The sequence below is a fragment of the Rhinoraja longicauda genome, chromosome 16 (assembly GCF_053455715.1).
Source record: "Rhinoraja longicauda isolate Sanriku21f chromosome 16, sRhiLon1.1, whole genome shotgun sequence".
In the NCBI taxonomy this organism is placed as follows: Eukaryota; Metazoa; Chordata; class Chondrichthyes; order Rajiformes; family Arhynchobatidae; genus Rhinoraja; species Rhinoraja longicauda.
Window position 1 is genome coordinate 14,805,984 of NC_135968.1, and position 20,464 is coordinate 14,826,447.

Below are 20,464 nucleotides of genomic sequence, written 5' to 3' on the forward strand. Positions count from 1 at the left end.
CCGGGCGGTGAAAATCCCGCGGCCTATTGAGGAGAAAGGTCAAAAGAGCAATGGTTATTCTATGTTTAGAAGGGAAAACACGTTTCTGTGATTTCAGGCTGGTATGTTGCTTTGCTGGTGCCAAGGTCAAATATTTCACTGAGCAGCTGCAAAACCTTCTGGAGTGGGTGAGTGAATAGCCAGAGGTTGTGGTCTGTATCGGTACTGATGGCTTAATTAGCAAAAAGGTGGAGCCCTGTAAGATTTTAAGGAGATGGGACTGAATGCCAATGAATATAGAATTGGGAGGCTAGGCCGACTGGAGCACCAAAAAAATCTCTAGGTGCTGAAAATGTGAAATTGAACCAAATTGTTGGAAATCTTCACATCAGGTGATATATATAAATGTGGATAACTTTCAGAACTAAGAATAATTAGAAATCAAATGTATTTTATGCTGTAGTAAAAGATATCCAGCAAAGTTTCTTCAATAAGGCAGATGTGCTGAAGTCATTAGCTGATGTTAGCTGATTAGTTTGAGATTGTGCATTATTAAAAAATGGTTTAAAGAGAAGAATGTTCATTGTTATAGGTTTTTTGGTGAGATTGAGTAGTAGAAAAATTGGATGGCAATACTGTTTAAAGAAGAAAACATTGATAATGTCACAAGGGTAATCAAATGCTGCCTTTTGGATTGAACCGAAGCGGGAAAAGTGAGGCCAGAAATATAGTTGAGAGTATAATATAAACCTCCAAATAGTCCAAGGCCATTAGAAGAATATATTTAGAGTCACACAGCATGGAAACAGGTCCTTCAGCCCAACACGTCCATGCTGACTAAGATGCTCCATCTAAGTTAGTCCCATTTGCCCACATTTGGCCCATATCCCTCCAAATCTTTCTTATCCATGTCCATTATTTCAACATTAAAACTTCAATAATCTCTAACAGGCAATCTCTTGCTACCTTGAGCCGTGGGTGCATCTTTGCTGTGGTTGTTTTAGTGGAGTGCAGGGGTTTATATTAAGTTCTCACCATGGCAACAGCACAGCCTGAATGGACATCATATTTTATAATACAGTGATACATTTCTGTGTGTGTTCAAACTTGAGGATCAAGAATAGTGGAGCAAATGAGCATCCTGTGTGATACTGTAGAGTGGGGCACCAGCACGGTACATTTAATATAATCCACATGGATTTTAGAATTGGGCCCTTCGAGTCTACTCTGCCATTCATTCACAAAGTGATCTATTTCCCCTCTCAATCCCATTCTCCTGCCAAGAACCTATCAATCTCTGCTTTAAAAATACCCAATATCTCGGTCTCCACAGCTATCTGTGGCAATGAATTCCATAGATTCTGGCTAATGAAATTCCTCCTCATCTCCATTCTAAAGGTATTTCCTTTCATTCTGAAGCTGTGCCCTCTGATTGTAGACTGTCCCATTACTGGAAACATCATTTCCATGTCCACTCTATCTAGACCTTTCAGTAGTTTGGGCAGCAGTTTTAAAACTTGCAGGCACTTATGCTGAGAGTTGCTAGTAGTTCCGTGTGGTGAAGCCAGTAAGATCCAGGTCACGATACGTAACCCAAACCTGAATACAGATACAATTCGACAGATGATAAAAGGGGAAAAGTTTAACAACATGAAGACATGCAAATAATTGCCATGGCAAGAAATATCTAAGCTGTTTTCTGGTCATTCTTTCTATTTCCAGTGGATGTTGAGGGCAAGCCTGATTTTAAATAAAAATTTAAATTACTCATCCTTCCCCAGAATGTTTGATCCAGTCCAGCTTCGTAGCAGTGCCAGCACAAGAGCCACCTTACTCACCTATTGAATGAGTAGCCAACGGAAAACTGACTGAATGCTTGCCACTAAAATTGCTAACCATGCACATGTGTGATATACCCAGAATACAACACATGTATCCTGACCAAACTGTGAGAGGAGGAATCAAAATTAGTGCTTCACTGTTTTCCCAGCTAACATCTGCAAAGGATGAGGTGCTGAAGATTGGAGATGATTTGTTGTCTTTGGCCATCAGAAACTAAGTGATAAGGGCCTTGCAGCTATATGGCAATATGATGTGATATCAGCAACTCATTCATAATAGACAATAGGTGCAGGAATAGGCCATTCGGCCCTTCGAACCAGCACCGCTATTCAATGTGATCATGGCTGATCATTCACAATCTGTACCCCGTTCCTGCCCTCTCCCCATACCCCATGACTCTGCTATCATTAAGAGCTCTAACTAACTCTCTCTTGAAAGCATCCAGAGAATTGGCCTCCACTGCCTTCTGAGGCTGTGAATTCCAAAGATTTAACAACTTTCTGAGTGAAAAAGTTTTTCCTCATCTCCGTTCTAAATGGCCTACCCCTTATTCTTAAACTGTGGCCCTTAGTTCTGGACTCCCCCAACATCGGGAACATGTTTCCTGCCTCACACGTGTCCAATCCCTTAATAATCTTATATGTTTCAATAAGATCCCCTCTCATCCTTCTAAATTCCAGTGTATAAAAGCCCAGTCGCTGCAGTCTTTCAACATACGACAGTCCCGCCATTCCGGGAATTAACCTAGTAAACCTATGCTGCACTCCCTCAATAGCAAGAATGTCCTTCCTCAAATTTGGAGACCAAAACTGCATACAGTACTCCAGGTGAGGTCTCACTAGGGCACTGTACAACTGCAGAAGGACCTCTTTGCTTCTATACTCAACTCCTCTTGTCATGAAGGCCAACATGCCATTAGCTTTCTTCACTGCCTGCTGTACCTGCATGCTTATTTTCAGTGACTGATGAACAAGGACACCCAGATCTCTTTGTACTTCCCCTTTTCCTAACTTGACACCATTCAGATAATAATCTGCCTTCCTGTTCTTACCACCAAAGTAGATAACCTCTCTTTATCCACACTAAAGTGCACCTGCCATGCATCTGCCCAGTCACACAACCTGTCCAAGTCACCCTGCATCCTCATAGCATCCTCCTCACAGTTCACACTGCCACCCAGCTTTGTGTCATCTGCCTACATCAGTCAATCGTCACTTGAGCATTGGGTAACATTTGAACATATGAATCAATTGCAGCATACTTTTTACTGTTGTAACTTGTGAAATAAGCCATTCGAAGACTAAAGCTGGTTGATATAAACATCATTATTCATGATGAGAAATAGATATTCTCATGGAGGCCCTCGCAGTAGAATCTCACAAACTCATAGCACATCAAGTTTTAAAACTCATAAGATCAAAGATAATAGGTGATTCATTACAATTTGAATACCTGCAGTGATGTTATTTACATCATTGTTAATTCTGAATCTGACAAAAGTTTCCATTGTGCTATACGTTTACAATGTGAGCGCATAGCAGCTGACAAGACATCTCTGAGTGCACAATTGCCCTTGCTTGCACAAAATAATTGATATGAATGGGTAAAAGCTTCTGAGGTCAAGGAACCCAGACATTCAAAATAGTTGGTGTGACAACTGACTCTCTTAAGTACACAAATACCTTCATTACTGATAGGCAGATAAGTATGACTGTGACCATGTTTGATGTGCCAAATGACAAGTAAGTCTTGTCTGGATGTTTCAACATGCCATTAGCATCACTGGAGAATATGGACAGATGACATTTCTGGTCAGGACACTTCTTCAGACTGATTGTAGGTGGGGGGGGGGTACTTCTCCTCCCTCCTCCCCTTCCCCCTCCTCCCCTCCCCCCTCCCTCCCCTCCCCCCTCCCTCCCCACCCCTCCTCCCCCCTCCCTCCTCCCCCCTCCCTCCTCCCCATCCCTCCTCCCCATCCCTCCTCCCCACCCCTCATCCCCCTCCCTCTATTCCCCTCCCCCTCCCACTTCCCCTCCCCCCTCACACTTCCCCTCCCCCTTCCCCCCCCACCATCCCCCTTATGCTCCCTCCTCCCCTCCCCCCCTGCCTCCCTCCCTCCCTTGGAGATAGATTTAAACTTTAAAAACGTGAATAACTTTAAAAATATAACACCGATTTCAATTAAACTTCTTCCATTAGCACCAAAGGGATGACGGTGAGTAAGGTGGGCCTACAATTGTCGCACTGTTGTGTATCGTTTTGGCTGTAGTTCAGGAACAAACAAACAAAAGTGAATTATAGTATAGAGATAATGAGCTGGAGTTCTGGAACATGTGTAATAGAGGTAACAATGTGATGATTGGTGCAATCTTTTGCATCTATATCAATGAGCTTTGTACCGCAAATAAAAAGGAAAGCAAGAATCATATTCCTGGAAATAGGTTGTAGTAAAAGGTACTGATTTACATTTGGTGAGTGAATTGCTCTGTAAATAACACTTAGCCAGTAGTGTACTTCAAAAATAATCTGAGCACGTTGAAAAGCGTCATGAATGAATTGTACTTGTGGTGTCATTTACAAGTATAATGTAGAGTCATCGATTATTCCTGTGAACAAATTCATGTTAAAGGTGAAATAAGGGTATATATCTAAATTGGCTTTTTAATCTTCCTGCAGCGACTTTTCAGCCCTCTTTCTTGTAGATTTTGTGACAGTGTTAAACATATTGGTTTAGAAATGTTTGAAGCATAGAACGAGGAGAATGAGTCGGTCATTCAGCCCTTTGGGCTTGTTCCACCATTTAATTTGAATATGGCTGATAAATCCCTTGTACTCTGCTCCTGGTTTCTTCTTGTATCCCTGGATTCCTTTAACATTCAGAAATGTATTTATCCCATTCTTAAATATATTTAATGCCTTGGCCTGCATTTCCTTCAGTGTTAGAAAATTCCATGCAGTCACTACCCTCTAGGTGAAGAAATTCTGCCTGATTTCAGTTCTACATATGATAGCATTGAGTCTCTGACCCCGGCTTCTCTAACCCTCTACCATTTGGGATTATTCTCCCTGTGCAGCCCTGCTGGTCTATAATAGGTTTAGTTGATTATTGTCACGTGTACTGAGATACAGTGACAAGCTTGGTTTTGCATGGTATCCAAACAGATCAGATATACCATGCATAAATACTATTAAGTCAAACTCAAGTACAATAGATAGAGCAAAGGGGAAGATACAGACTGCAGAATATTGTTCTTGGCCTTAGTTTTAGTTACAGTAGCTTTAGATACAGCATGGAAACAGGCCCTTTGGCCCACCGAGTCCACATCGATCATTGATCACTGTTCACACTAGTTATCCCACTAAATACAATTAAGCATCAAACCCGCATGTCTTTGGGATGTCGGAGGAACCAGAGCATGTAGAGGAAACCCACATGGTCACAGGGAGGATGTGCAAACTGCACACAGACAGCACAGGATCCAACCCAGGTCTCTGGCACTGTGAGGCAGCAACACTACTGCTGTGTCACTGTGCTGCTTTGTGCTGCAATTGATTGTAGTGTATCAGTTCCACAGATAAAGTCCAATGTCCACAATGGGGTAGAGGTAAATAGGACAGTACCCTAGCTTATGGAAGGACTATTATGAAGCCTGAGGGGAAGAACCTGTCTGGCAGTTGGTACATAAACTTGAAAGCATGTACCACCAGACTTTTGTGGTACATGCCTTCACGTTTATGTACCATCTGCCATACAAGGGCAGAGAGAAGAAGGAATGGGTGGCGTGGGACACATCTTTGATTATGTTGGCTGCTTTTCCGAAGCAGCGTGAAGTGTAGATGGAATCAGTGTTGAAAGTCTTGTCTGTGTGATGGACTGGGATACATCTACAACTCAATGTAATTTCTTTCGATCTTGGGCAGAGCTGTTCCCATTCCAATCTGTGATGCAACCCAACAATATATTTTCTGTAAGTTCATCTGTAGAAATTTGTAAAAGTCATTGGAGACATGGCAAATTTCCTCAGTCTGCTCAGGAAGTAGAAGCCTTGGTGTGCTTTTTTGGCTGTCGCATTAATGTGGTTGTTCCACGACAGATCGTTGGTAAAAGAATCAGTGCTGTAACTGTCAAACTGCCGGTCCATTTAGGGCTATTGTGATCTACCAACAACTACGGAGCTACAGGCTGAAAGGGAATCCTGACCTTGTAGAGAATGCGACCTACCAGGAATACATTGTCCCGGGAAACACCGAGTAGGCTTCGATTTTGCCATGAGACATGGTCAACGGGGCTGCCTGAAAGTAAGTCTAAACCACAGGGGACTAAGACCCCCACCCCTCCTCCCTACCATCCCACTGGCCAATGTATAGTCTCTCGAGATTAAGGTAGAAGACTTAAGGGCAAGACTGCTTTACCAAATGGTGATGAAGGAATGCTGTGTGCTCTGTTTCACAGAGACATGGCTTGCCTCCAGCTCCCAGACTCGATCATTCAGTTTGAAAGCCTTTCCATTCATCGCGTGGACCGATAGGAGGTTTCATGAAAAAAAGAGAGGTGGAGGCGTCTGCCTCATAGTGAACTTTTCATGACGCTCAGATTACTCGGTCCTGTACAACTTCTACCGTCCACACCAAGATCACCCAGCAGTGAAGTGCCATCCCTGCTGCCTCCCGAAGGAAATTACCTCTATCATCATGACCATGGTCTACATCCTACCCTAGGCAGATGTTCGTCTAATACCGGAGGAACTGCACGTCGTGGTCAACAAACACCAGATGACACACCCCAAAACGTTTCTTATCATAGTCGGGGATTTCAACAAGACCGGTTTGAAGAAATCATTTCCAAACTACCACCAGCACATGTCCTGCAGCACCCTATCAAACACCCTCGACCACTGTTATTCCACCACCAAAGATGCCTATTGCTCCATCCCTTACCCTCACTTTGGGAAATCAGACCACCTGGCTGTGCACCTTACTCCTCTGTATAGGTTGCAACTGAAGAGTGCAGCTCTGGCGGTGAGGACTACGCAGAGCTGGTCAGGCCTCTTGGCAGAGGAATGACTCAGGGATTGTTTGGAGTCAATCGACTGGGTGATGCTCAAGGACTTGGTAATGGAAATGAACGAATATGCCATGGTTGTTACTGACTTCATGGAGGAGTGTGCTCATAACAAAACCAATTGAGTGTTCCTCAACCAGAAGCCTTGGATGAACCAGAAGGTTGGTGATCCTTTGAGGACTAGATCTCAGGCATTCAAGACTGGCGATGCAGATTCATACAGATGCTGTAGCTCAGGTACAAACTTGATAAGGTCATCAAGAAGGCTAAGAGACACTTCCGTTCAAAATTCCGTTCTAAAGACTGATGTTCGGCACAATAGTAGGGAATTGCATGCCATCATTTCTTATAAGACAAAACCAAGTCACAGCTCTAGCATCAGCAAGGTATCACTTCCGAACGAGCTCAATGCGTGTAATACACGCTTTGAAAGGGAGAACACTGATGTCTGTGCTAGCTCTGAGGGCAGTTATCCTATTTTCCCCAACTCCTGAATCCTTCCCATAGCCAAACATTTTTCTCTTCTCATATTCATTAAATTATTTTCCACTTACATTCAATCAGATTCCGCCATCTTTTTTTGGCATTCATTTCCAAATCTCTTGTTTGCCACTCTTCTGTAATTGGAAACCGTTTCTCGATATTTAATTTATTATAAATAATAACAATATTTAATAGGCATTTAAAATTATAAAACGTGAATCATTAAATCGCAGAATAGGCGAGTGGGAATGGTGGCCTGTAAAGAAATATGGATATGCCTGCAAGATAAATGGGAATGATGAAGGATCTGATTGATAAAACTCGAGTTGGCAGTGTGAGGGGATAAGCTGTAACTGAGTATACAGCTGCACACTCCTTTCCTAATCTGGATCGATTATTAAATGATACTTTGTCACATATACCTCGGGGCCTGAGGAACAGCGAAAAGCGCTGCTTTGCATACAACCTTGGCAGTATACAAGTCTCACCACATGTTGACGCCCACAAAGTTACAAAAAGTACCAAACAGTTTTTCCCATTGCCGGCCCCCTCCACCCCTCCCCCCTCCGGTCAGTTCCCCCTTTGTTCTCAGTGCCCCCCCCCCCCCCCCCCCCACGCCGGGTTCCCCTCTGTTCTCAGCAGATCTTGAACTGGATGCATTAGTGTTATCCAAACTCCTGCTGATCACTTTCATTCATGGCTTATTTGCAACTGCTTTCTTCTCCACCCACTATATGCAGGACTCCTCGTTCTACCACGGGCTTGCTATTGGCTCCAGTACATCAAATTATTGAAATAACTAGAACATTGCCCAAACAGGGACAATGATCTTACCAAGAAATTGGCTGAGTAGCAAGGCACAGAATGGGGTTTACAAAAAATAGGTTGATATGAACAGCTGACTAGAATCATCCTACAAAAATAACCAAATGTACTAAAGTGTACAGAGATAATGAGTTATTGGCCACATAAGCTATGATCTCATTGAATGGAAGACCAGTGTAAAATATCAGATTTGGCTCTTAAGTACTAAATATATATGGTCCCTAGTTGCCAACTTGGACTGAACATATTTATACAAAGACACAAAGTGCTGGAGTAACTCAACAGGTCAGGCAGCATCTCTGCAGAACATGGGTAGGCAATGTTTTGGGTTTGGACCCTTCCTCAGACTGATTTATGTTGTGCCACATCGTCTGGTAGTAGTTCCCTTAGTTTTTTTTGTTTTTTTGAGGTGCAATAATCCTGTTATGCAAGCATGCACAGAGGTAATTGTACGTTAAGATATGATTCACAGTTAAATCAATGATAGGTTCATCAATTTTTGCTGATTTCAACAAACTATTAATACCAAACACCTAGTTAGATTCTCACATCATCCATTCAGGTAAAAACAGAAACTTCAGATTTCAGATTGGTATGCAATGATTGATTTTTAACTGTATTTATCTTGAATATTACACCCATCTGCCATTTTAGTCTGACTTTATTTTTCTCCATTACTCTCCTATTTCAAATAATCACCTGATATACATTTAAATTAATTAATGAACTTTCCTATAAATGTGTAGCTGTGTGCAGACAAGTTGGAAAGACAATCTTACGAGAGCAAAAATCTGTTGTGTGAAGGGACATTCCATTCTTGCTAGTCACAAAGCAGGCAGAATTAGGGACAGTTAAAGAAAAGCGAGACAAAAAAAAGGTTATTTTACAACTGCAGCCCAAAAATGGAAATACAAAAGGAGATAATGGGACACTGACAGCCTCAAACGTAAATTGCTGGAAGAGGCCTGAAGTAAGGATGTTACAAAGAAAGAAGATAAAAATGCACAGGATGTGTAGGAAGGAACTGCAGATGCTGGTGTAAATCGAAGATAGACACAAAATGCTGGAGTAACTCAGCGGGACAGGCAGTATCTCTGGAGAGAAGGAATGGGTGACATTTTGGGTCGTGACCCTTTTTCAGACTGATGTCAGGGGAGTGTGGGAGGTACATAGATGTGGAAGTGTGTATATAAGGAAGTGTAAGATATGAAAACGTGATAAAGGGTATGAAGATCATGGAAATTGTAAAATAGATCATCGTTAGATGGGAGAAGGTAACAACAAAGCAAACAGAGATATGGGGTTGGAAACAGTAAGACTGGTTGGAGAACTGGGAAAGAGGGAGGGAATGGAGAGAGAGGGAAAGCAAGGGTTACTTGAAGTAAGAGAAGTCAATGTTCATACAGCTAGGGTGTAAGCTGCCCAAGCGAAATATGAGGTGCTTTTCCTCCAATTTGCGCTGGGCCCCACTCTGACGGCGGAGGAGGCCCAGGACAGAAAGGTCAGTGTGGGAATGGGAGGTGGAGTTAAAGTGTTTTGAAACCGGGAGATCAGGTAGGTTTAGGCGGACTGAGCGGAGGTGTTCAGTGAAACGATCGCCGAGCCTGCACTTGGTCTCACCGATGCAATGGAATCCATTCCTGGAACAGCGGACACAATAGATGAGGTTCTAAGAGGTGCAGGTGAACCTCTGCCTCAACTGGAAAGACATTCGGAGTCCTTGGACGGAGTCGATGGGGGAGGTTTAGGGACAGGTGTTGCATCTCTTGCGGTTGCAGGGGATCCTCCGACATTTTCGCCATACAGCACATAATCCTCCGACATTTTCGCCACCTCCAACGGGATCCCACCACTAGCCGCATTATCCCATCTCCACCCCTTTCCGCTTTCCGCAACTCCTTAATCAACTCGTCCCTTCCCACCCAAATCACCCCCCTCCCCAGGTACTTTCTTTGGCCCATCTCCCCAGGTACCTTTGGCCCACCGAGTCCGGACCTACCAGCGATCACCAATACACTAGTTTTATCCTACACTAGGGACAATTTACAGAAGCCAGTTAACCCATAAACCTGCACATCTTTGGAATGTGGAGGAAACTGGAGCACCCAGAGAAAACCCATGCGATCACTTACAAACTCCATACAGAGAGCACCCGTGGTCAGGATCGAACCCAGGCCCCTGGTGCCGTAAGGCAGTAGCTGTACCGCTGCATCATTGTGCCATCCACCACTGACTTTATAAGAAAATATCAATGATAACTCACTGCCGTCAGACTGGCCATGAGTCTGTGTGGACTTTGCAAATTTTCCCTGTGACTGCGTGGGTTGTTTTTTTCTGGGTGCTCTGGGTTCCTTCCACATCCCAAAAACGTGTGGGTTTGTAGGTTAATTGTGTGTAGGGACTGGATGCAAAAGTGAACTAGGGTGGTCGATGGCCGACGTGGACTTGGTGGAACGATGGACCTGCTTCCATGCTGCATATCTCAATCGATCAATTTTTGCATTCAGAGAGTATTCTCTGTCTGGAATGAGCTGCCAGCGGATGTTCTAGAAGCAGATACAATTATGAGTTTCACAAGACATTTAGACAGATATACAGATAGTAAGGGTTTAGAGGAATCTGGACCAAATGCCGGTAAATGGGACTAGCCCAGAATGCCAATTTGGTCGGCATGGACAAGGTGGACTGAATAAAGTTGTATAGCTCTATGACCATATCATATTTGATATCGAGAACCACAGCAAACATTTCAACTATCAATCATGGGCACCAAGTCAGATACTTTACACCAACAGTAAGATTTTGCTAATACTGCAATCATTTTGAAAAGACTTGAAGAAGGAATAAAATGCTAAACAGCAAAATTTGACTTTAGCATTGAAAAAACCTGCCGCAATGAACGAACACTGGATTGTAGACATGAACTTTGGGATTTCGTCATTAAACTACATATGTAAAAATATTAAAACATTACTATCAGTTTTATAGCGTAACACATGGACTTAACATTTGTTTCGTGCTCACACATATTTACTACAGTAGATCAATTAAAATTTGACTTGGAAGCATACAATACCATTTCAGCAAAAATGGAAGAGGAATTTGATAGTGTGAAGTATATCGCATCTAAGGTGCACCATTGAAGGCTAACAATCTGAATTCTTCTATTATCTTATTTTGTGGTTGTTTTAACACTATTATTTAACACTTTATCTTGCAGGTGGTACTGTGAAGGAAAGGAACTCAAGAACTCATCTGACATTCAGATTGCCTGTGATGGTAATCATTGCTCACTGATCATTTCTGAGGCCTTCGTGGAAGATACGGGACGTTACACTTGCTTGGCGTCAAATATAAATGGATCAGATACAACATCTGCAGAACTTTATATCGAAGGTAAAGAGATGTAGGAAGAATCCTGCACCTTCTGGTTTCAGGAATGTTGCTCTATTCATTCAATGGCAATTAACATTATAAACCGTGATGAAATTAAGATCTAGCAAAGAAAGTATGATCCAAATATTACAACATTTCAACACCTACATATGTTTCTCTGGTTAAAGGAATCCAACTTTTTTTTCCATATTCTTATTTCTAATATCATCATATCATATCATATATATACAGCCGGAAACAGGCCTTTTCGGCCCACCAAGTCCGTGCCGCCCAGCGATCCCCGTACATTAACACTAATAATGGTCCTTAGAAAAAAAAGTGCAGAGAAAAATAATAATAACCTGGTTGTAGTATCCTGAAACACAACTTTAAAGATTCAATTTTTACCTCTTTTCCTTCCTTATCCATCCTTCAATCACACAGCTTCTGAGGATGGATATCTGACTTGTAACCTTGATCAGATACGCCAAAATTGGTGTTGCATTCATTAATGTAGTACTCTGTGATAAAAGCAAAGAATGGTACGTATCTTTCTAACAGGAGGATTGGGAAGAATTTTATGGACATTTTCAGGTTTTTTTTAATGGTCTTTGTGGTGCATTGCTGAAAACAGATATCGATGGCATCCAAATCTTATGAAAGTTTCCGTATTGCAAAGAAATAACTACATTTTGATAACATCAATGTACATTAAAGGTAAAAAACTAGTTAGTTAAGAACTTTATACAGTGTCTCAGAACCTTTGTATTGCAACATGTTATCGTTTTTTTAATGTTATTATGTGATTATACTAAAGAAAATGTTCAGATTATTTTTGTGGCAGATAGAATAAGAGCATAAGAATCAATAATGGGATACACAGCGCCTGGTGCCTGCTTCACCAAAACTGTTTTTTTAATCTCAGCACTGCCTTTTCACAATCTATGTATTCCTTGAGTTCCTTATTATTCAAAACTCAATTAATCCCTGTCTTGAATACACCATGCATATGGACTTTCGCAGTCCAATGGAGGAGAGAAATTAAAAGATTTACTACAGTTTGAGGGTGAATAAATTTCTTCTCTCAATTTTGATTGCCTATCTCCCTCATTATGAGTTCCTGGCTCAAGATTCCCAGACTGGGGAAGCATCAATCCTGTATCTAATCTATCAAGCCCTGTAAGAACTATGTATGTTTCAATGGGCTCACCTCTCATTGTTTTAAACCCTCCTGCAGCATTGTCTGCTTAATGGCAGAAACAGCCACCCAGCCTCTCCCAGGAAGCAATTCCAGAGAAAACAATCCAATTTTGTCAAACCTCTCCTTGCAGCTAATGCCCTCTAATCCAATCAACATTCTGGTAAACCTCTTCTGTGCCTTCTCCAAAGCCTGCACATTCTTCCTGGAACGGGGCGACAAGAACTGTACACAATACTCCAAATACTGCCTCGCCAAAATCCAACAAAGCTGAGCTTATATTCAATGCCATCACTGCTGAAGGGAAGCATATCATACACTTCCTTTACATTCAGTCTGAAGAAGGGTCTTGACCCGAAACGTCACCCATTCCCTATCTCCAGAGATGCTGCCTGTCCCGCTTGGCTACTCCAGCATTTTGTGCCTACCTTCCTTTACCACTCTCTCTGCTTGTGTTACTACTGTCAGGGAGCGATAGACTTGGACCCAAAGATCCCTCTGTACATCGGGGTCTTGTAATTAACTCTATACCTTCCCCTGATATTAGACCTCCCAAAGTGCATCAACTCACACTTGCTCCAATTAAAGTCCATCTGCCATTTCCCTGCCCATTTCTGTAACTCATCTGTATCCCACTGCATACTTTGACAACATTCCGTACTGTCCGACGTTCAACATAACGTCATCTATAAACCTACATCTCTATTTACGTCCAATTAATTTATATATTCATTTATATATATCACCGAGGTCCCAGCACCAATCCTTCTGGAACTCCATGGATCACAGATCACCAGCCAGAATAACACTATCCCACCACACTCTCTGTCTCTGAGTAAGTCCGTTCTGAATCGAAATGACCAAGTCATCATGGATCCCATGCATCTTGATCGACAAAATGGAGAGGGTACAGAGGAGATTCACTAGAATGTTGCCTGGGTTTCAGCACTTAGGCTACAGAGAGAGGTTGAATAGGTTGGGTCTTTATTCTTTGGAGCGTAGAAGGTTGAGGGGGGACTTGATAGAGGTTTTTAAAATTTTGAGAGGGACGGACAGAGTTGACGTGGGTAGGCTTTTCCCTTTGAGAGTGGGGAAGATTCCAACAAGGGGACATAGCTTCAGAATTGAGGGACAAAGGTTTAGGGGTAACGTGAGGGGGAACTTCTTTACTCAGAGGGTTGTGGCTGTATGGAATGGGCTTCCGGTGGAAGTGGTGGAGGCTGGCTCGATTTTATTATTTAAGAGTAAATTGGATAGGTATATGGATAGGAGGGGATTGGAGGGTTATGGTCTGAGTGCAGGTAGATGAGACTAGGTCAGGGAGAATGGTCGGCGTGGACTGGTAGGGCCGGACAGGCCTGTTTCCATGCTGTAGTTGTTATATGTTATATATGTTACTGCACAGCCTACCATGAATGACTTTATCAAATGCCTTTAAAAAATCCATGCAGACAACATCCCTACCCTCAATGATCACCTACATCACCTCTCAAAAAGCTCAATCAAACTCGTAAAACATGACCTGCGCAGACAAAGCCTTGCTGACTGTCCCTGAGTATGGGTGCTATCTGTACGGAGTTTGTACATTCTCCCTGGGACTGCATGGGTTTCCTCTGGGTGCTCTGGTTTCCTTCCACATTCCAAAGACAAATTGTCCCTAGTGTTTAAGATAGAACTAGTGTACGGGTGATCGCTGGTCGGTGCGGACTCATTGGGTCGAAGGGGCTGTTTCCACGCTGTATCTCTAAACTGAACTAAATTAAATACTCAGTACAAATACAAAGTACTCATTTATACTTTGCCTACATCTTTTAACAACAAGCACAAATTCCTTCCTTTATCCTTGAATGATCCTACTTTCTCCTTGGTTGCCCTCTTGATTTTTTTATGTACATATTAAAAGCCTTGGGATTTTCTTTCATCTGACTGGCCATTGACACTTCATGGCTACTTTAGGCCCTTCTTGCCAGCTTGAGTTCATTGCCGCTTGCTTTATATTCCTCAAAGGCCCAGCTGATTTCATCCTTCTAAACCGTAAGTAGGCTTCCTTTATCTTTTTGACCAAATTTACAATCTCTTTGGTCATCCAAAATTCCTTTACCTTTACATCCTTCCTCCTTACGAGAACATGTCAGCCCTGAACTCTGATCAGCTGACCTTTAAATGACCCTCACATGTCACATGTGGACTAAGGCTCCCAAGTTACTCTCCCTAACTCCTGCCTAATAATGCAGTAATCTGCTTTACCTCAGTTTAGTACATTCCCCCAAGATCCAGCCTTATCCTTCTTCATAACTATCTTAAAACTTGTGGAGTTGTGATTATTGTTTCCAAAATACACTTCCACTGAAAAAATAGTCAGCTGGTTAGGCTTATTTCCCAGTATAACATGACTGATGAATTAGGCAACACTTTACATTACGCGGTCGAGTTGGTTATAATACGACTTTGGCCGGAAACTCAATAAGCACTCAAAGGTTATGTTGGAAATTGCAAGCAGAGAAACAAATTTCCAAGTAGACTTCCCGCAGTAATAAGATATGTTTGGCTCTTAAGAAAACAGCAGCTACCTTCATTGCAGGAGGCCATTGAAAATGACAAGTGATCGCTTCTACTGACAATTATGCAATCATACTCAATTAAACAATGCCTTTAGTATTTTTAGCTTGCAATAACAAAGCTAAACTTAAAATTATTAAAAAGCCCTTTATTTCTGAAAATCCCACACGGAAAAATAATTTTGTTATCGCGAGCCTGAAACACTCTAGCCCCAAAACCATTTTTCTCCATTGACACAATTGTTTTTCCATGTGATTTTCTATAACACAAGGTTTCTTTGGAACACATCTATGACATGAGAGCAGAACTATCTGTATTACAGAATGCTACACAATTGTAGATCAACATACAAATTTTGGCTTCCTTATGGCTTGCTATTTCAATGATTTGTGTATCGTAAACTTAGATCTTTTTAAACATTAGCATGTTCCAATCTATCACCATTTCGGTATTTTTTTCTAGCAAAATGGATGACCTTCCAATTATTCACATTATATTCTGTCAGTCCTTCCTCAATTATTCTCTTGTCCTGTCCATAATCTACCCAAAGCTCTCTGCAACCTCCTCACAACCCATACTGCCACCAAGTTTTGTATCTTTACCAAACTTACATTAAGTGTGTAATTATCTAAGGGTGAGATTTGGACAGGATGTCAACGCAAAAGTGAAAATAACAAAATTGCATTTTAACCATACTCAGAGTTGGTCCTGACCAAGGAACAGGCTTTAATTATTTTTGATATACTAATACTCACCTATCAACTAATACATGAACTATGAACTAAAGCTTGACTTCTAGCTAAACCATATAGATTACCTCATAAAAGTGATATTAAAACTAAGATGAGTTGGCAAATTTCATAAGTAGCAGGACAAAATCTGTAACAATAGCCTGGATGCTTGAGAACATTTTATTTTGAACGATATGTTATAGATTAAGGATTTAAAAGTTGATATGCAGCAGAGCAAGATCACAAAAATGTATTTGGAGATTGCGACAAAAATACATTTCAAAGCACCAAGTATAGCTTTAAAAACATCTCAGATTGATCAAGAGACAATGTGTGAGAAGACAATTTACCCAAAAGTAATATGGATGTCTTCGTTACAAAGCTGGAATATTCCTGATAGTTCAGCATTATATCTATGACATCCATACTTTAAAAGCATCATGGTGAAGCCAGGATGATTGATTATTATCCATAACCCACCTGATAACTTGTCATCACCATTTCCGTGTCTTTGTACTCTGTGATTAAGAAGGATACAGCATTAAACAAAGTACAGTACAATTCAAAGTAGTCTTTGACAGCATTAAGAAGTGTTTGGATGAGCATTTAAATCACCTGGGCATGGAAGACTAGTTAAACTAGTACTGGAAGATGGGATTATTCATGGATGGGTCCTCCCTGGTCAGCATGGATATAGTAGGCCACGTGGCACGTTTCCGTGCTGTATACTGTTTGATTCTGAGGCGAGAAACATACAAATGATCATGGATAATGATTTGCCTGAAGTTGGAGAATTCATTGCTGAATCCAAGTGCTAACAAAATTCCCGGACAGCAGATGAGATGTTGTTCTTCTAGCATATGTCGAACCTCACTATTTGTTTCCAAAGTGTCATTTTAATTCAATGCTATAAATTAAGTTTTGGTCTTGTCCTAAAAAGGTGTTGGGCCTTTCCAAATGCAATTATGGATATTCAACATGTCTGTGGGCTTTTAATTTAATTGAGTTGCAAAGAAGGAAGACAGATAGAGTCATGCAGTTACACAGCATGGAAACAGGCCATTTGGCACAATTTGCCCATGCCGACCAACATGCTCCATCTACATTAGTTCCACCTGCCTGCATTTGGCTCATATACCTCGAAACCTATCCTACCCTATCCATGTACGTCCAAATGTTTTTTGAACGTTATGATAGTATCTGCCTCAACTACCTCCTCTCGCAGCTCATTCCACATACCTTGCAACCTTTGTGTAAAAAAGTTGCCCCTCAGGTTCCTATTAAATCTTTCTGCCCTATCTTAAACCTATATCCTCTGATTCTTGATTCCCCTACTCTGGGTAAAAGACTCCATGCATTTACCCATTCTAATGCTCTCATGATCTTATACACCTCTATGTGATCACCCCTCATACTCCTGCACTCCAAGGAATAATGTCCAAGCCTGCTCAACCTCTCCCTATAGCTCAGGCCCTCGCTCTGCTCTATTCAGCATTTCCAGAAGGAGATGCAAGCAGGTCCCAGCAAGGTTGTTAAGTTTTCATAAGCCTTCTAGAAGAACAGGAGTACTCCTTTGGACTCTACAGCTCTTCTCAGTGGCACTACAAGTGCATGATATTTGCTTTCATTCCCAGCAATTATCTGCAGGTGACTGAAAACATTGCAGTGACTGGCAATCGCCCCTCATCACCAATGAGCTGTCTGGAGATGTGTGGTGGAGACAGGCATTTCAATTGACTCCTTAAAATCAGCCCTGAATATCACTATTAATCATCCATCTTGGAATGTCTCCCTGCACTATTTCATGGTGCTCAGAGGTCTGAAATAATCTTTATCCCTTTGTTTCTTTTGGAAGTTTGTTGCAGCTTGATCAACTACTCTCTTATTTACGTTTTTAATTGCACAATATTCTGGTTTTATTAATGAATGGTCCTGCTCTGGGAAATATTTATTAAATACAGACATTTGCCTAAATCTTTATCTATTGTACAGGGCTCACTTCATCTGAATCTGAACATGACTCTACAAAGGAAGAAATAAGCCAGTAAGTACAATAAGAACACAGTCACAGTTGATGGTTTTCAGTTTCTGGCTTATTTTGTTGATCTTCAAATAATTTAGAAACAATGCAGCACTGGATCATGCAAAGTATATGACAGGAATATCTTCAAAGAAGATTTACCATTGAGGTACATAAAGGAGATATTAGGATAGATGGCTAAAAGCCTGGTGAATGGAACTTGCTGCAAATTAGGCGATCAGCAGCAAGTGTCTTCAAGTGTCCCTGGGATTGACCTCCATTTTGGAAGAAGGAGAGAGAGGCTAGCATTGGAATGGTGAAGGTTAGGTGATAAAGACATGGTTTCATCAACAAAAGAGTGAGGCCAGAGTGGAGTCAAATGATAATATATATATTGAAATAATTGGTTTGAATAATGGCATGAAATTGTGGTCCGACATGTACATCAATATCAAATATGACACTAAATTGCCCAAAGGTTTGGTTTGGCCTCAGACAGAAGGCAGGCAATGGAAGGAGATTGTGGTAGGGGCTGAAGTCAATGGCTTTGGTCTTCACTCTATTGAATTGGAGCAATCTCTGCTTATCATGTTGAACAAGCAATCCGAGGCTTCTGAAACAATGAAGGCATGAAATTAATCTGGATTTTGTCAACATTTTAGAGGAAACTGATCACTATATTTTTAGGAAATATTACTGAGGAAATGTTAGACGGCCATGTTGGAAGAGAAGGAAGTGCTGCATTGAGTGGTAAGTGAGTCTTTGGTTCAAGACACTAGTCCCACCTGCTTGTGTTTGGCCCATATCCTTCTAAACCAATCCTATTCATGTACCTGTCCAAATGTTTTTTAAACATTGTGAAAGTACTTGCCTCAACTACTTCCTCTGGCAGCTCGTCTCATACACCCACCACCCTTTGTGTAAAAAAGTTGCCCCTCAGATTTCTGTTAAATCTTTCTCCACTCATAAACCTATGTGTTCAGCAAGTAAGAATTTCATTGTTCTATCTGGGACATATGACAATAAAACACTCTTGACTCTTAACTTGACTGTGTGCTCTAGTTCTTGATTCCCCTACTCTGGGTAAAAGGTTCTGTGTATTTACCCTATCTATTCTTCTCTTGATCTTGTACTTTTACTCATCGTCATCCGTAATTCATCCAACAACGGTGGTGTCATCGGCGAATTTGAAAAAGAAGTTGGAACTGTGTCCTGCTACACAGTCATTAGTATAGAGTGAGTACAGCAGGGGGCTGAGCACATAGACTTGGGGTGCTCCTGTGTTGATGGTTATTGAGGAGGAAATGTTGCTGCCAATTCTTACAAGTTGTGGTCTGTTGATGAGGAAGTCAAGGATCCAGTTGCAGGGTGATCAAAACTGAACATAATGCTCCAGATGTGGCCTCACCGATGTCATGTATCACTGTAACATAAAAAAGTTCCATTGAACAGTTGTAATCTAGATTAAAATCATTGAATGATGAAAGACAACACTTCATTATTATTAATAAACTCCATCTTATTATTATTTCACCCCAGCTAATTATGTGTGATGTATAAAAAAATTGTTTTTATTACTCTTCAGTTTTTAAACCTAGCATTGTATAAGTAAAAAAATATGAAAATCAAAATGGTGGTCTGTCTTGTATTTAACCATTTTTTTAATTTTTAGGGTCCAGGATGATACTCCCATTGCGGTTGTGGATCCAACGCCCCCTCACAATCCTCTAAATACTCACTCAGAACATCATCAGTTACGTTGCCCAGGTGTCCAGTCTGAAGTGCAACCTATACAACAGGTATTATTAGATCTGTCTTGTTTTCAGTATTTACTTGGAGTCAATTAGTTCACAGCAAGCATGTTAGATTTTTTCCCCTCACACCTACTTCAGTATTAACTCTGGAGCTGTTGTCCCAGGTTCAGTTTTCCTGATTTATCTTCATGTTGTCTGATGGTCTTAAAAACTGTCTAGTATTCCAGAACCAGGGGCCACAGTTTAAGAATAAGGGGTAGGCCATTTAGAACAGAGATGAGGAAAAACTTTTTCATTCAGAGAGTTGTGAATCTGTGGAATTCTCTGCCTCAGAAGGCAGTGGGGGGCAATTCTCTGGATGCTTTCAAGAGAGAGTTAGATAGAGCTCTTAAAGAAAGCGGAGTCAAGGGATATGGGGAGAAGGCAGGAACGGGGTACAGATTGTGGATGATCAGCCATGATTACAGTGAATGGTGGTGTTGGCTCGAAGGGCTGAATGGCCTACTCTTGTCTCTTTACTTAAATTTTCTTTAAATATAAAATGCTATTTAAGTAAATTGTCTATTTAAGTAAATAGACAATAGGATACATTTAAAATATTTGTTTGAAAATAATTGATTATTCATATATATTTAT

General features: G+C 41.3%; 1 protein-coding gene across 2 annotated transcripts in view; it reads left to right on the top strand.

Annotated features, from left to right (window-relative positions):
- mypn (myopalladin) overlaps positions 1 to 20,464 on the top strand; it is a 123,271-nt gene that overhangs the window by 36,789 nt on the left and 66,018 nt on the right. For both annotated transcript variants that reach the window (XM_078412775.1, XM_078412776.1), the window contains exons 3-5: positions 11,412 to 11,587; positions 18,047 to 18,098; positions 19,747 to 19,873. In XM_078412775.1, coding sequence (XP_078268901.1) covers positions 11,412 to 11,587; positions 18,047 to 18,098; positions 19,747 to 19,873 — 355 coding nt within the window. The remainder of the gene's footprint in view (positions 1 to 11,411; positions 11,588 to 18,046; positions 18,099 to 19,746; positions 19,874 to 20,464) is intronic.